The sequence below is a fragment of the Hevea brasiliensis genome, chromosome 6 (genome assembly GCF_030052815.1).
Source record: "Hevea brasiliensis isolate MT/VB/25A 57/8 chromosome 6, ASM3005281v1, whole genome shotgun sequence".
Classification (NCBI taxonomy): domain Eukaryota; kingdom Viridiplantae; phylum Streptophyta; class Magnoliopsida; order Malpighiales; family Euphorbiaceae; genus Hevea; species Hevea brasiliensis.
Genome location: NC_079498.1, coordinates 80,819,087 through 80,836,580, shown reverse-complemented (window position 1 = coordinate 80,836,580; position 17,494 = coordinate 80,819,087). Strand labels below are relative to the sequence as shown.

The window sequence follows — 17,494 nt, the reverse complement described above, 5'->3', positions numbered from 1 at the left end:
AGTGTTAAGAATCTAGAAATAGATTAGAAATCCTTGTAAGCATGCATTAGATTAGGAAGTAATTACTAACTAGGAGGATTTTAGGCTTGTGATTATGTATGTTTTCCTTTTTTAGGGCTTCTGTAAAATATATTTTAATCCCCAAGAGCTTGAGAGAATAATCAAGCTAATTATTCCACAATTTCCTTCTCCTTCATCTCTATTTCTTCAATTCTTCTATATTTCTTCAAATTACATTAAGGATTCTCCTTAAGCTCTTACCCTTTTCCTTTTCTCATGGATGAGTTAAAAAAAATGCACATATAAAAGTATCTCTTTTGTTTACTTGTAGATGGCATGGTCTTAATAGATGAAACCTTGTTATTACTAGGAATTGGAACAATGAAGGAGCACCTTAGAGTCCTAAGGGATATTGAGATTGTTTGAGCATGTGCATCACAGACTAACAAATGTACCAATATTAAAGGTTGAGCATATTAAAGATATAAGAGTTAAGAAAGTGAGTGGTAGACCTAAGATGACTGGGCATTTTTTATTATTTGTTTATTTATTTTTTTTTTATTTTTTAGAAGAGGGAGGGAGGGAGGGGGAAGGGTTGGGGGAGTTGTGAGAAAGGATTTTGAGGCCCTAGATGCTTTTTAACAGCCCGATCTATCTCCAGTCAGTATTGTCCGCTTTGGCCCGTGGGCCTCACGGATTTGTCCCTTGGGAGGTTTCATTTCCAAAAGTGCGCTAACCAGGTGAGGAAGGCTCCCACATATATGGCCCAAATCTTTCCTTCCCGTTTCCGATGTGGGACACGAAGTTTCACCCCAGTACGTAGCTAGTTGAACAAGCACGTCACAACCCACCCCATCCCTGGGTCGTGACATGCTTAACCTTTAAATTGATTGGAATGGTGGAAATCAACCGATGTAGATTACTTTTATTTGGTACTTTCGAAATTTTTAAAGGGGTCGGGGTTGCTAAGGTTTGTGTTGGAATTGATGATATTTGCTCTTAATTCATGGGATATGATTATGAGAAATCATGTGATTGATTAGCAAAAACATTGGCTTGATTAATGCTTGTATTAAGGAGTGATTTGTGGGATGTGATATATAACTTGTGTCTTCTGTTATAAATATAGAATCTTACATATTATGCTAATACACAAGTGAATGAAATGCAATCCTTTGAGTTTGTGTCTGTGGATGTCAGCTCTCAATAACTAAACTACGTAAATCATTCTTTTGTTATTTTCTCTTTTTCTATTATTCTAAATTTCAATGGCTTAAACCCTTGGCCTCATGCATTATGAGATTGGTACTCAACTACTAGGCTACTGGCTTGGTGGCGATACAGCTGACTTCAACTAGTTTGGGATAATGCTTAGTTTAAGATTAGTTATTGAAAGAATGATTGTAGAAGTCAATGTTGTGGCATCCTTCCAAGTATAGAAGTTCTAAGTTCCTTTTATTATTATTCTTTTCAAGAGAGATTTTGTTTTCGGTGTGGATGTTTGCTTCTCTCTTTAGTAGGTAGTCATATGAATGTGTTATCAGAATGGGCAAAAGGATAATTAGCCCCTTTTTTCCCATTGATATCCTACGATCAATATTATTGGCTGAATCCTATAAACCATTTCACATAAGTTCATTGATATCTTCTTTCTACAAAGCAAGTTTTCTTATTTCTAGCTTTGTTATAAATTGTGCAATGTTGTTTCAGTTATTGCAAGAATTTGCATTAAAGATTTTGGTATTCTTCACACTTCTAAACTGCCATATATTTGTCGATGAATAAATTCTTCTCAAGCTGTACCACTCATGAATATGAAACCTCTAATTGCCTTTGAATTCCCTATGCGAAATTTCTAATTGCCTTAGCCTTATTTTGTAGGTATCCTTACATGGCAGTGGTTCTAAATTTCAGCCAGTCATGGGCTCTATACTGTTTAGTTCAATTTTACACTGCCACAAAGGCACACATAAAACCATTATACAAGTTCCTTACATTTAAGTCAATTGTGTTTTTGACTTGGTGGCAAGGAGTGGCAATTGCTCTTCTCTATTCCCTTGGATTATTCAAAAGTGCTATAGGTCAAGGCTTGCAATTTAAGTCAAGTGTTCAGGACTTCATCATTTGTGTAGAGGTACAGGTCTTTCATGGCCAATGATTTGTTTTCAGTGCATTATTTATGTTTGTTTTCATTGCATTATTTATATTTGCCATTGTTTCATTTCAAAGAAATTGAATTATCCTTTCTAAAATAGGGGCAAATTCTGTTAAAAAAAGGGAAGGAAGAAATAAATGGTTAATTAATTGGTGGAAAGTACTTTGCATCAACTGAGTTGGAAATAATCAACATGGGTTATGCAACTGATCTTTTTGTCTCATATTTATGACTTCTGCAATAACTGTTCCTGGCCTTATGGGATTATTTTTTTTGCTTCTTGATTATATATTCTACTTGTTGCTGTGATTGTCAATGTGTATCAGTGAAGTTTTTGCAATCAAATTTCTAAATTACTTGACATGTTCCACTCGTATCTGATGTCAGCTCTAGGTTGTGCCATGATTGTGTCAGTGTTTTACCATAACATGATGCAGGTTGTTGGAGGTTCTAAATAAGAAGCTGGAGGTTCTAAATAAGAAGCTGGACTCTGTTAATATGTGTGTGTGTGTGTGTGTGTGTGAGTGTATTTTATAATTTTCTTTTAAGCAAGAAAAGAAATACTCTGCTGCTCCTTCTCTGGAAACTTCCAAGTCTGACTAGTTTCTGTATGGATGATATCATGGACAGTTGGCTGTTAGAATAAGCTTACGGAGGTTAGCTCAAATATAAAGAAGTAGCATGTGCTGTTCTGTGATGTAGGGTTGGTGCAGCCTGGCTCAAGTTATTGAGAGAAGATTATGTTTAATGGTGAGAGGAACCCACTATCATATTCTGGTTCTGGATGAGAATAGGAGGGAGACTTAAGCAGTTTGGAAACTGGAAGGACTCAACCAGTTGCTTCTCTAGTGATATAATTATGCAACTTTGCTGAGGGTCCATTTGGGTAGGTGGGGTATTGAAATGAAGAGTATATGACTTTGACAGTATGTTGGTGGTTTGCAATTTTTCTCTTAGAAAATGAATCCAAATTCATCTTAATTTCAACTGCAAAGTGCAAACCAATCCAAATGGGCCCTAATAGACTTTTCCTGGTGAACAGGTAAATATAAAGAAGTAAAATGTGGTCTTCTGCTATGTAGAATTTGAGCAAGTAGTTGATGTAACGAATGTAGTTTGGTTAGCGAAGCAGATAACTAGTCCTACCTTCTTATAGTATATAAAAGGTGGTGGTCAATGGGTGGTTGCAATCTCCTTAACTGGTCAAGGGGTGGGATAATGTTCAGATAGGATTTTTTAAATCTTATTTATTAAAAGGAAAATAATTTCTATGTGGATAAGGTTGGATTTACGATGTCGTTACTTGACGACTCCAAACTAACATGCTGAACATGTGGCGTTGTGTGTTTTTTGTATGGTTCATACTAATAATTGTTTATTGATTCATAATGGTTTAAATTCATGTTTAGAACATTATATGGAAAAAACTGGATCTTTTTGTTGATTTATGGATCTCAAATTCTCAATCTCACTGCCTTTCGTTTTGGTATGCTTAAAGGAAAACCTGCTGTCTTTTATACTAGCATGAAAATGTATTACTGGAGTCAAGTTTTTTATTAATTCACCAAATTTGTTTGATGCAGAAATTTAAGTACATATATTTTATGGGAATGGAAGCCATGGATTAAATGGAATTGCATTTTTGGGCCCAGTCATAATTGCTAAGGGTTTATTCGACAATACTAGCTGTTTTAGTAATTGTTGGCTGTTCTAGTAGCCTTCAACTTTTAGCTGTTAGATATTAGCTATTCATATGGCGGTTTAACATAGAAGTGTTCGGTAAAATTAAACATAGAAGTGTTCTAGTTGCCGAACACAGCTTGACTGTTGGAATATGGCTTGTGAGAACAAGTCCTACATCGTTAGTGTATAAGAAAATTAGAGGGCATATAAGTGTTGGCAAATCAAACCAAAGGAGCTTAGGCCATTTTGGTGATGGGGAGTTCGAATTAGCTGAAAGATGAAAAAGAAAGAAGCATATTTATAAGCAAGCCCAGTTTAGTATGGAGGCCTACCTATTTAATGATCCACTCGTCTGGGCCTGTATTTCTCAACATGTTATTAAAGCAGTGAGGCCCAATGGCTGTAGATCTGGGACTGGAAAGCGTAGTGAGCTGAGCCCCAATATGCCAAGCCCATGAGTTGAGCTAATTGAACCACATTCAGTTAGATCCATGGGCTAGCTTAGTGAGCTAGACCTTGAGGGTAGAGCCAAAAGTAGCCAAACCTAAGTTAGATAGACCATCCCATGTAATGACAAGTGACAACTAGGCCTATTAGCCCCTGTGAATCTGAGCTGAACCTAGTTGCACTTGAGGGGAGTGTTGGAATTTGGCTTGTGGGAACAAGTCCCATATCAACAATTTACAAGAAAATTAAAGGGCATATAAGTGTTGGCAAACCAAACAAAAAGGGCTTAGGCCATTTTGGTGATGGGAAGCCTAGTTTCAAGCCTAATTCAGTATGGATGGAGGCCTGCTATTTGATGATCCACACTCTAGGCCCTGTATTTCTCAACACTAACAATTTTCAAGCTTTCATTTCGGAGTTGCTGGTGAACTTGCCTTATGAATTTCTATCTTTCAGTGCAACCTGATGAATATCATTAGCAGTGAAGGCTTAGATAAAGTTACTTATGATAGCCAAACTACAATGAGTAGGTGTCAAATGAACTTTATCTTTTTGCTTCCTCTCTCTTTTATTGCAGGATGGATATAGATTATTAAAGGTTAAAATTTCCTAAGTTAGTTCATTTTGTATTCTTTAAAATATTCTTGGGAATATAATAGGTGATTTCTTATGGATATTTTCCTGCAGTAAACTCTCTAATTGTTATTTCTCATTTAATCCATTAAAGTATAACAGGTCTATTTATTCATCCAGCACAGATGGGCATTGCTTCTATTGTTCATCTATATGTTTTCCTTGCAAAGCCTTATGAGCTGATGGGTGACCGCATTCCTGGAAGTGTTTCAGTTCTTGGAGATTATGCATCTGTTGATTGCCCTCTAGATCCAGATGAGGCTAGAGATAGTGAAAGACCCACAAAGTTACGCCTCCCTCAGCATGACATTGATGTGAAGAGTGGAATGACCATTAAAGAAAGTGTTCGGGATGTTGTTGTTGTTGGTGGTGGATATGTAAGTTTTCTTCGACTCATTATCTGAGAATTTTCGATTACTTTTCTGTGGAATTTTTATCTCACGATTGAGGAAAATGGTTAGTTTTCTTCCACTTGAAAACATGAGATTATACCAGCTCAAATAGATGCATTCTTGGCAATTCTTTGCTTGTGCAATTGATTATATGAGAATCTTTTTTTGGTTCACATATGCCCATGTTCTGTGAAGTTATTTACAGAAAAGTAACATTGTGAGATAGTATTTACTAGGAAATTTCACTTTCTGGTATCAGATTAACTTTTTTTTTTTTTCCTCATGAAGTGCACTAATATATATTTTGATTCATTAACCAACTTTTTAGGAGGTACATATGAAAAATACAATAATAATACTCTCATTCTCAAAGTCCCAGCATATATTTATATTGGCAAAATAATCTAATATTATTTTAGGTAATTTTGTCTCATTTCCACTTTGGAAGATGGAGTTACTCTTACCTTGGAAGATGGAGTTACTCTTACCTTCCTTCTAGCAAGTTAATTAGAATTGAGGAAGCTGAGTAGTCAAAGCGATTTCTACTGAAGCAAATGTGATAGCTGTTTGTGTTAACCAGTCAACTTCTCGAGCTTATTTCTGTGAAACAAAGATAACATAAGTTGTCAAATATTTAAGTGAGTTTTACACTCTATTTGGGAAGAGGTAAAGTAAGGCTTTTTTATTTCTTTTTTTTTTTTTTACTTTTTTTATTTAAAGTAAGGTTCTTCATATTTTTAAACCTTCATAATTTTTATTGTTTGAGGGGAGAAAGTCTTTTAAGATGTTTGGAGGTTTTAAAGAGAAAAAAACTTTGTAATCCGCCAATTTGGTGGATTGGAAAATAGAGTTTTTGGAGGTTTTCAAGACTTCCAAGAATCGTACTTTAAAAAAACCACATGTTCTCTTAACACAAATTCATGGTTTTCGAACCTTGAAAAACCTTCTATTACTTTAAAAAAACTTCCTTCCAAACAAGGGGTTAGGTGGCAATCATTTTTATTTTAGAGACGTCATAAAGTAGGGAAGGGTCCTCCCCCCAAGAAGAAAAAAAATGCCACAAATCAACTATTTTTATTATTGGGGTAATGATCTAATATTCCTTGAACTTTTTGGGCTTTCATAATGTATCATGTGCTTTTATTAGTTTAGTTCTTAGGTTGCTGATTTTATTTCTTGTATCTACTGGATCTGGGGTATGTGCACATCTTAATGTTTTGTTGAGATGAAAGGCAATCACTCATGTATTATAGGAGGTGTAGAACCAAGAATAGAGTAGGGGATCAACAGAGGTTGTTAATTGTGGAAGGAAAATTAGTTACTAGTCTGTTAGGGAGTTGGTATTATATGACTCTATTGGTGGGATTGGGGTAATAAATAAAGCTGTATGGCTCTTGTGTAGATCATTCAAGATCTGAATCAATTTTATCTTCAATATTCTCTAACTAATTTCTCTCTTCTCTATTTCTTTTATTCTGTTCTGTAACCGTCAACTTAGGGTTCCTACCCTAACACAAACATGGTCATAACTTCTTGTTTTGGAAAAAGAAGGCATCAAACTATGGTATTTGCAAATTTGTCATCTCTTATGAAAATGCTTAAAATGATTTTTGAGATGCAGTTTGCAAAACAATATTGTTTGGTGGCCCGTGGCACTTAGTAGAGACCCTATCATTAAAAGAGGCTTAGGTATGGATTAAACATTAGCATTGTATGCACCTAGATCCATTTGATATTATTGGAATAAAATAAGTTACTTATGAATCAAATTGATAAAATCAAAAGTATGGGGTACAATTGAAAAACAATGAAAAATTGGGGATATAGTTGATCATTAGCAGCGTGCACACGCGCACACACACACACACACACAAACGTGTATATGTGTATATATATATCCTTGTTTTTGTAAATTCTTCTGTTACCAATGGTAGTAGTATACTAGTAATATCGTGCCACTGTCAATGTGGATTTTGCATTTGACGTATTATTAATGAAGACAAGTCCCGGTGCTTGTGGTATCAGTGTTGCCTTTAGTATTACTTCCTTTGTTGTCAACAATAATAATTCAATGACAATTCAAACTAGAGAAATTGGTTGTTGAGAAGCTATATTACCGGCTTATTCAATAATTAAACTAAAAACTAATCAGCGTCTACGTGGACATCTGGGAGAATATGAAGCATGTCTCTGTTTAACAATGCCTTGAGAAATCTATTGATCAGTTCCTCTTTTTTCTTTCTGTGTTTTAGTAGGTGCTGAATTTGCTATTTATCTCCTATGTAGATTGTGAGTGATGTGAAGTTTACTGTTAACCAAGCAGTGGAGCCAGTGGAAAAGGGTATTGCAAAGTTTAATGAGAAATTGCATAAGATTTCTCAAAACATAAAGAGACATGATAAGGATAGGAGAAGAACAAAAGACGACAATTGCATATCTTCACCCACTCAGAAGGTGATTCGTGGGATAGATGATCCCCTCTTAAATGGGAGCTTTAGTGACAGTGGGGTAGCAAGGGGAAAGAAACATTGTCGCAAATCTGGATATACCAGTGGAGAGAGTGGGGGAGAAAGTAGTAGCGATCAAAGCTATGGTGGCTATCAGATCAGGGGCCATAGATGGGTTATAAAAGATTAACATTTGGAATGGAGAAGGGGATCAAATCCAAATGGTGCATTCCCGGATGTATAAGCAATGATTTTCATCTCATGGTTTGGCTGTTGATCTACATGTGTAGGAATATTTTACTGCTTCTCAGGAGATTGAAGGTTTTAGCTCATATTTTTCTTCTTGTGAAGAGTTTCTCGTCAAGTGCTAAGGCAATGGTATTTAATTATTGTTGACCCCACAAGCTCAAAGGAGCATAGATTTTGATGATACCAAAACTCAACTAGAATCAAACTAACATTATTTTAAGTGTTGTGCCTCTCAAAGAAAAAGACACAAGGATTTCATGATGGATTCGTGCTTTTGAAGAAAGGATGACATTCTAAGATAACACAGGACGAATCAAAAGAGATAAAAGAAGAAAAGATTACCTTCCAAGGCTGCATTGAAAATCAAATTTGAAGGTACATATAGTATAGAAGTTAGTTTTAATTTCTAGGATTGCTTGTGAAAAGAATTGAGGAGTAGAAGTCAATGATACTTATTTTCAATCACTCAAAAGATTTTTCCTTTATTGGCCTAAAAGTATTTGATTATGATTTGGTGTAAAGTTTTATAGTTTTGAAAGTTATGCAGAAAAGTTTTCCTGGTATGCTAACTGGTTTGCTACTTATTTTAGTATGCTAACTGGTTTGCTATTTTTTCCAGTATGCTAACTGTCTCAACTCTGCACAACATCGTAGAAAAAGACAAAATAACGGCTATTTTCTTGAAATTCATAACTGTAACATTCAAATGAGTTCTCAAACGGTCAAAAACATTCTAAAGCTATAAATACACCTACCCTTGGCCATTTTGCACTTAATGAAAGACTCTCCACTGTTCAAAATCATAAAAGCTTTCATTCAAAGTGCTCAAAGTGTTCTTATTGCTCATCATTGGCTTATCTACTCATTTCTTCTTTATAGATTCTGTTGTATTGAGTGAGAGTGAGTTTTAAACACTTTATTATCATTTATGAGAGGTCATTCAAGCACCTATTGAAGCTTGGTTGTGAAAAGTGTTTGGGATAACACTTGGTAGAAGTGTGAAGCTACTTGTAAAAGCTTTGGTGAGAAGATTTGTAAAAGGCTTTTTGTCTCTTGCCTTTAAAAGAGAAGAATAGTGAAGTGAAGACTCAAAGTGGGATCTTTGAGAGAGTGGATGTAGGCTAGTTGAGCCGAACCACTATAAAATTTCAGTGTTCTGTAACACCCTCCCGGTAGCAACTCCGTACATTCTATTGTTCCGTTGACCGGTGTCGGTCCGGACAGCTAGAACGTCCAGAAAAATATTTAAACTAAAGTCAGGAACCATAATTAACTCAAATATTAATAAGAAAAATTTAGTAAAAATTTTAGAAATAAAATACAACCAAGTCAAATAAGCTGGTGCCCAAGCGATGGGTAACCAGAGGTAAGTTGCGGTTCTCGCAACTAGGAGCCCTAGACCTGGGGAAAAATTCATAAAATAATTTTTGGGACTCCAGAGAAGGGTCATTGAGGTTCCTATGGCATTAGAATGCCGAGAAAATATTTAGAAAAATTTTTCAATCGGTACAGACAATTTTGACCCGTTAAGCCAAACGGAGGGCATTTTGGTCATTTCGCCTTCAGAGACGATTTTTGGCCGACTTGTCTAGTTGAGTAAATAATTATTATGACATAAAATATGAATTAATATTGATAAAAAATTAATTTAAAGTTAGTAGAAAAGAAAAGAAAAGAAAAATACAAAATAATGCCATTTAAAGAGTTCTCACCAATCACAATTAAACAACTATTTAAATAACTAATAAAAGAGACAAAAGAGACCAAAGGAATTAAAAAAACCTATCAGCCTTCTTCTTCCCCAACCAGCCGAAATCTATACCCTAAGCCAAACCCCCATTAACACCCCATTCAAGCTTAAAAATCTCTCAAATCTCACCCTAAAACCCTAAGTCACCTTCACTAAAACTTATCCACATACTCTTGGGAAGTGTTTGGCAGCCTAGAAAAGGAAAGAAAGTGAAGAATTTGAGCTCTTGAAAAGCTCTCAAGTGAGGTTAGTGCTTATTCATGCAAGTATTTCTCTTATTTCATGTTAGGAACTTGGAATTGTTAAGAAATGGTAAATTAAATGGACTAAACTCATGTGTATGTATACCATGAATTTCGGCAGCCTTAAGGAAGGAATGAGTTTGATTATTTTAATGGACTTAGAGTGAATTAGAGATTATGTTTAAAGTGTATATATATATATATATATATATATATATATATATATATATATATATATATATATACACTTTAAACATAATCTCTAATTCACTCTAAGTCCATTAAAATAATCAAACTCATTCCTTCCTTAAGGCTGCCGAAATTCATGGAATGAGTTTGATTATTTTAATGGACTTAGAGTGAATTAGAGATTATGTTTAAAGTGTATATATATATATATATATAAGGAATGAAAGAGTTAATTAAGGAAATTTGTGAAAACCTTGAATTTGAGCTAGGGTTTGGGAGTGAAAATTTGACTTTGCTTAGGAAATTGTTAAAGAACATTCTAATGGTCAATTAGTGACCATTTGGGGTAAGTTGACCATAATTAGGAGTGAACTATTGCATGGCAAACTGAAATGGGCATGCTGCCTAATGACAGCAGCAGGGAGGCTGTGAGTCCAGCCTGTTTGGACTGCCATATCTTTGGCTATGTAGGTTAAATTGGTATTTGGCCAATTGGACATGAAACTAGATAAAATGGCACAATTTTGCTGAAGAAACCATGCTCAAAAGACCAAAGCAAGAGGACCAAAAGTTGGCCCCAATCCGGATACCCTGCAAACAGGTTCTGCAGAATGACCAAATGAACAGTAACTGTTCATTTGGCCATAACTCACTGTAGAATGGTCCATTTGACCTAAAATTTTTACAGCAACAAGATAAGACATAGCAAAACAACTTTCATGAAGAAACCTACCCCAAATTCTGACCAGAACCTATCCAACAAGGCAGTGGTAGTCACTGTTCATGGTACTGTAGATTTGATAAATTCTGCAGAATTGAAATCCGGCCAGCTGTGGTTTTTGGACCATATCTAGAGCTAAAAAACTCCAAATGGAGTGATTCAAAAAAGGAAATTCAACTAGACAAAATAAGGAACAACTTTCATGTTTACCATTTCCTCAAATTCTTAATGTAATAGTCCCTAATGGAACAGTAAACTTATGATACAAAATCTGAAATTTCTGCCCCTTAGTGCTAAGCTTGGAAATGGATTTGGTGACTTATTCCAACAAGTTTTAAATGCAAAATGTGGTACATTGGGGGTGTTAAAACCAATGCACCTATTTTCTATGCAAAAGTCAACTTTTTGTTGACCAATGAAGTGAATAGTGACACCAAAACTTGAAATTCAAAAATTGAAGAATTCAAAAGTATCAAATGCCCTAGTATACCTAACAAGATTGGTTTGGATAGTTTGGCATGCCAATAGGTTCGATTAGCGATCTTGCACATGGCATTATGCCATTCTGTGATTTTATGGCTTTTAGCCATTTTGATATTGTGTTGAGACTTGGCCTCGTGCCTAATACTATTTACAGCTTGTTAGCTGTTCTGTTGCACAGCGGGAGATACATATGTGACCAATGGTGTGACGGCCCGAGGTACTAGATACCTAGTGCCAGTTTACCCGTTATCTAGTCTAGTCGTCCAGTATAGGTTACTTGGGCAACCAAATGAATGGAAGTGGATAAAGTTAACGAAATAAATGAATATAACAAATACAAAACAAATAAGACATATACATTCAATACATATTTGTTTTCTGCTATTTTCTTTTATTTTATTATTGCACCACTAAGCATCATTGCTTAGCGCGTTGCTTTTGCCACGCGTAGGTTCTGGAGATACTGATCGTGAGCCCAGTAGACCGCAGACTGGGTGAGTCCATCCTGCAGCTCTGCATAGTGTCCGTGTCACCTCACCTTCTACACTGCATTGGTAGGACACTAGGTTTCATTTTGGTATTTTGTATCTAACTTTTATTTTCTTATATGTATTTGAACTTATGTAATGTATTTTGATGTTCATGTAAATAATGAAAATTGTGTTTGTGAATGGAAAATGTGAATATCCATCTGTAAATTGTACTTGATTAGCACATGAGATGAATGATTGAGAAATGAAATTGAAAAATGTTGAGATTTTGATATTGGAGTTTGAGAGTGATGAGATATGAATATTGGAAGTGTTTTTCACAGGTTCCGAAGAACGATTTTCTCCATTTATAGCCGGTACTCTGCCGGATTTTCTATAAAATTTTCGGAACCTCAAATAAATAATAATTTCGATAAATGGTTTAAATAAATTATATTTCATAAATTATATTCAAAACTATGACAAGAATTGATTAAGGTAAAATAGAGTGTGCCGATACACCGTGTGACATTGCTTACTCGGATATACGGTACACGGGTAAGGGGTGTCACATTTAGTGGTATCAGAGCACGGTTTAGGCGTTTCTGGGCCTAGGTTGAGTCCATACCATGCATTGCATTTGTAAGAGTCGAGGTGACACTAATGCAGATCTGTTTGTCTTTCTTATTTTGAATAGGATATGGACCCTACATCACAGAGAGCAGTTGAGGAGGAAGTGGAGAGTCATGCTCTACCTGCAGCAGTTGAGACTGGGGGTATGGGAGAACCTACTCCGCCAGCTCAAGCAGAGCCTGCTCAGCATCCACAGGCCGTGTTTCAACAAATGGCCGAATTCTTCAAACAAATGGCTGGAGTAATGCCACCACCACCACCACCTCCACAACCAAAATCACACTTGGAAAAATTGAGAAAGTTTGGAGCAGTGGACTTCTTTGGTAAGAGAGAAGATGACTCTGTTGCAGCCGAAAATTGGTTGAACAGAACAGGCAGAGTGTTAAAACAACTCCACTGCACTCCAGAGCAAAACTTAGAATCTGCTGTATCTCTGCTGCAAGACGATGCATATGAATGGTGGGACACTGTGTCCGGTGAAGTACAGCCAAAAATAGTGACATGGGGCTTCTTTCTCTCCGAATTTAAGAAGAAATATGTGGGTAGTGTATACCTGAAAGAGAGAAGAAGAGAGTTCATAAATCTGAGGCAGAGACAGCTGTCAGTGGCCGAGTATGAGAAGGAATTTGTCCGATTAAGCGCCTATGGAAGGGAGATAGTCCCTAATGAAGCTGAAAGGTGCAAGAGATTTGAAGAGGGATTGAATGACAACATAAAGATCATGATCACTGCCTTGGGAATCACTGACTTCACCAAGTTAGTGGAAGCGGCAATAAAGGTTGAAAAAGTAAGAATCAGTGAGCAGACTAGAAGGGAAAGACAGCAGAAAAGGGGCCCGGGTCAGTCTAGTTCAGCTCCTGCATTTGGGAAGAAGTTCAAAGGTCCATCTACACAGAGTTCAGGGCAACCACAAGGTCAGGGTCAGTCTCAGGGGCCCAGGCCACAGTATACCCCTAGGAGAGGTCAGTCCACACCATCAGTGGGCAGCTCTCCAGGGATGGGGTGAGTCCATCCTGCAGCTCTGCATAGTGTCCGTGTCACCTCACCTTCTACACTACATTGGTAGGACACTAGGTTTCATTTTGGTATTTTGTATCTAACTTTTATTTTCTTATATGTATTTGAACTTATGTAATGTATTTTGATGTTCATGTAAATAATGAAAATTGTGTTTGTGAATGGAAAATGTGAATATCCATCTGTAAATTATACTTGATTAGCACATGAGATGAATGATTGAGAAATGAAATTGAAAAATGTTGAGATTTTGATATTGGAGTTTGAGAGTGATGAGATATGAATATTGGAAGTGTTTTTCACAGGTTCCGAAGAACGGTTTTCTCCATTTATAGCCAGATCACTGGATTTTCTATAAAATTTTCGGAACCTCAAATAAATAATAATTTCGATAAATGGTTTAAATAAATTATATTTCATAAATTATATTCAAAACTATGACAAGAATTGATTAAGGTAAAATAGAGTGTGCCGATACACCGTGTGACATTGCTTACTTGGATATACTGTACACGGGTAAGGGGTGTCACATGTTCATTTTCTCAACCCTTGCTCTTTACATTTATGCATTTTAACTTTATGATTGATATGCTTTTGCTGATATGAAAGTTGATATTATTTGCTGTTAACCTTGCTGCAAACTGAGAAAATTAGTTTACTGCTAAATCTGCTGATATCTGATATAATCTGCTTGTTATTTGATTTGCTGTCAATTAATATATACGGTATCTTGCTCACGGTTCTTTGTGTTAAAAACTTATCTAGATTACTGATATCTTTACTGAATGCTAATATAATTTGTTAGATCAGTATACTGATTGCATATAGCCTAACCTTGAATCAACTTGTCAATAGAGCTATATTGTTCATATTTCACATTAGTCAATTGAGTTGAACCTAGCTGCAATTTTCAAAGGTTTTGAGCAAGAACCGAAAATTATTTTTAAAGTCCAATTCACCCCCCTCTTGGACATATTTTGGGACATCAATTTGGTATCAGAGCTTGTCTCTCTTGCTTGAGGATTAAACCCCTTAGAGTGATCCATTTACATGGCTAGTTCATCTAGAAACTCAACTAGTATACCTGCCCCCTTAGCTAAAGGTTATTCTATCACTAGACCACCACTTTTTAATGTCACAAATTACTCCTTTTGGAAAACTAGAATGAGAAATTTTATACAATCTGTTGACATTAATGCTTGGAGAATAATTAAAGATTGTCCTTATATTCCTTATAAAACCAGTGAAGGAACTGTACAAATTCCTAAAGCTGAAGTTGAATTTGATGATAATGATTGGAAGAAAATTTCTACAAAAGCCAAGGCTATTAACATTCTTCATTGTGCTCTTGATATTAATGAGTATAATCGTATTTCAGGATGTCAAACTGCAAAAGAAATATGGGACAAACTAGAAGTCACATATGAAGGAACTGATGTGGTGAAAGAGTCAAAGGCAAACCTCCTCATCCGTGATTATGAGTTATTTGAGATGAAACCTGGTGAAACTATTGCTGAAATGAGTACAGTTCTGAGATCTTGTCAATCTTCTTAAAGCTCTTGGAAAGAGATTTGAGGAACAAGAACTTGTAAAGAAAATTTTGAGGTCTCTTCCAAAGTCATGGGAAGCAAAGACTACTGTTATTCAAGACACCAAGGATTTCAGAAAATACACCTATGATGAGCTAATTGGTTCTCTCATTGCACATGAGATGATTTATAAGAAAGATGAGAAAGAAGGTGATCAAAAGAAAAAGAAAGGTATAGCCTTCATATCCAAAAAGGTAGATGAGAAAAAGAAAAGTGTTGCTTTTAAAGCTAGTTCAAGTGATGATTCAAGTGCTTCAAGTGATGATGATGAAGATATGGCTATGATAGTCAAAAGATTCAAAAGAGCATTTAGAAAAGGTGGAAGCAAATACAAGAAGTTCACAAAGAAATATGCTCCAAAGACTCCAAATCATTCAAGTGAAATAGTTTGTTATGAGTGTAACAAACCAGGCCACATTAAGCCAAAGTGTCCTACATTGAAGAAGAAAAATAAGTTTAGAAAGGATATGTGACACCCCTTACCCGTCTACAGTGTAGCAGAGCAAGTTATGCCACTTAGTGTGCCGGAGCACCAATTTATGTTTCTATTACAATTTATCCCTTTATAATTCATTTATTTTCAATTTTGATAAATCTGAATTTATCCGCAAATTTTATAGAAAATCCGGCAGAGTGCCAGCTGTAAATTGGAAAAACAGTTCTTCCGAACCTGTTTAAAAACACTTCCAAAATAATTTCCAAATCCAAACTCCATTATATATATTCAAGTCAATCTCAAAATCTCAATCTCAATCACGATATTATTTTCAAAACTTTTCTGTTCACTTCATCACTTGAAGCATATTCACAAATAATTCTCAATATTTCATTTATCAACATACATAATGCAGAAAATCTCAATAATATGAAATTTCATATATTTACATTAATACATAATTACAGGAGTTTATAGTTACAATCCAAACTAATACAAAATGCAAAATACAAAAGGGCCACCTATAGTCCTAATGTCCTACCATATGCAGTGCAGATGTGAGGTGACTCTGGACTCCTGATACAGCTCTGAAGACTCACCCCGTCTGATGTCTGCTGGGCTCCCCAGCTAGGTCTCCAGTACCTGCGCGTGGCAAAAGCGACGCGCTAAGCAATTCTGCTTAGTGGTGACAATATAAAATAAAATAAAATAGAATAAAATAATTATGCAGAGTGTATGATTTCATTTTTGGGTAGACTTAATTTCTGGTATTGTTTGTAGTATTATTCACTTAAAATTTGATACGGTTTATTATCATTGCCCGAGTAACCCATACTAGTTGATTGGACTGGATAAACGAGTAAACCGACACTGGGTACTAAGTAACTCGGACCATCACACCATCGGTCACATTGTGTCTCCCGGTGTGCAACAGAACAGCTAATAAGCTGTAATAATTATCAGGGTCAAAACCCAAGCATATCAACTCAAATAACATAGCCAAAGGCTATTATTTCACACAATTTAATGGGAAAGCCATGAAACACAGAATGGCATAAAGCCATATGCGATCGCTATGAGAACCCTATTGGCATGCCAAGCTATCCAAACCAATCTTGTTAGGTATACTAGGGCATTTTACACTTTTAAGTTTTACAATTTTTGAATTTCAAGTTTTGGTGTTACTATTCACTTCATTAGTCAACCAAAATGTTGACTTTGGCATAGACAATAGGTACATTAGTTTTAATACTCCCAACATACCATATTTTGCATTCAAATTTTGTTGGTATTGGTTGCCAATACCATTTCTAGGCTTAATGTTAAGTAAGCAGAATTTTCAGTTTTCATGCCTCATTTTTACTGTTTCATTAGTCATTTTTGCAGCTGGAATTTGGTAAAATGATCAACATGAAAGTTGTTCCTTATTTTATCTAGTTGAATTTCCTTTTTTGAATCACTCCATTTGAAGTTTTTTAGCTCAAGTTATGGTCCAAAAACCACAACTGGCCGGATTGGAATTTTTTTGGACTGACCATATCTACAGTGCAGTGAACAGTGACTGCAACTCCCTTGTTGGATAGGTTCTGGTCATAATTTGGGATAGGTTTCTTCATGAAAGTTGATGGTCTATATCTTATCTTGTTTCTGGTAAAATTTCAGGTCAATTGGACCTTTCTACATTGAGTTATGGCCAAATGAACAATCACTGTTCATTTGGTCATTCTGCAGAATCAGACTGCAGGTCACCGAATTTAACTCACTTGTTGGATAGGTTCTGCTAATAATTTGGGGTAGGTTTCTTCATGAAAGTTGTTGTTCTATATCTTATCTTATTTCTGGTAAAATTTCAGATCAATTGGACCTTTCTACATTGAGTTATGGCCAAATGAACAATCACTGTTCATTTAGTCATTTTGCAGAAACAGCCTGCAGGTCACCCGGATTTTAGCAAGCTT

General features: G+C 35.7%; 1 protein-coding gene across 1 annotated transcript; it reads left to right on the top strand.

Annotated features, from left to right (window-relative positions):
- Positions 1 to 1,858: 1,858 nt before the first annotated feature.
- LOC131180656 (protein LAZ1-like) lies at positions 1,859 to 8,141 on the top strand (the record flags this gene model as incomplete). The annotated part of the gene is made up of 3 exons (XM_058148008.1): positions 1,859 to 2,134; positions 5,044 to 5,295; positions 7,597 to 8,141. Coding segments are annotated over 3 exons (879 nt in total), but the record flags the coding sequence as incomplete, so codon positions are not given.
- Positions 8,142 to 17,494: the final 9,353 nt, after the last annotated feature.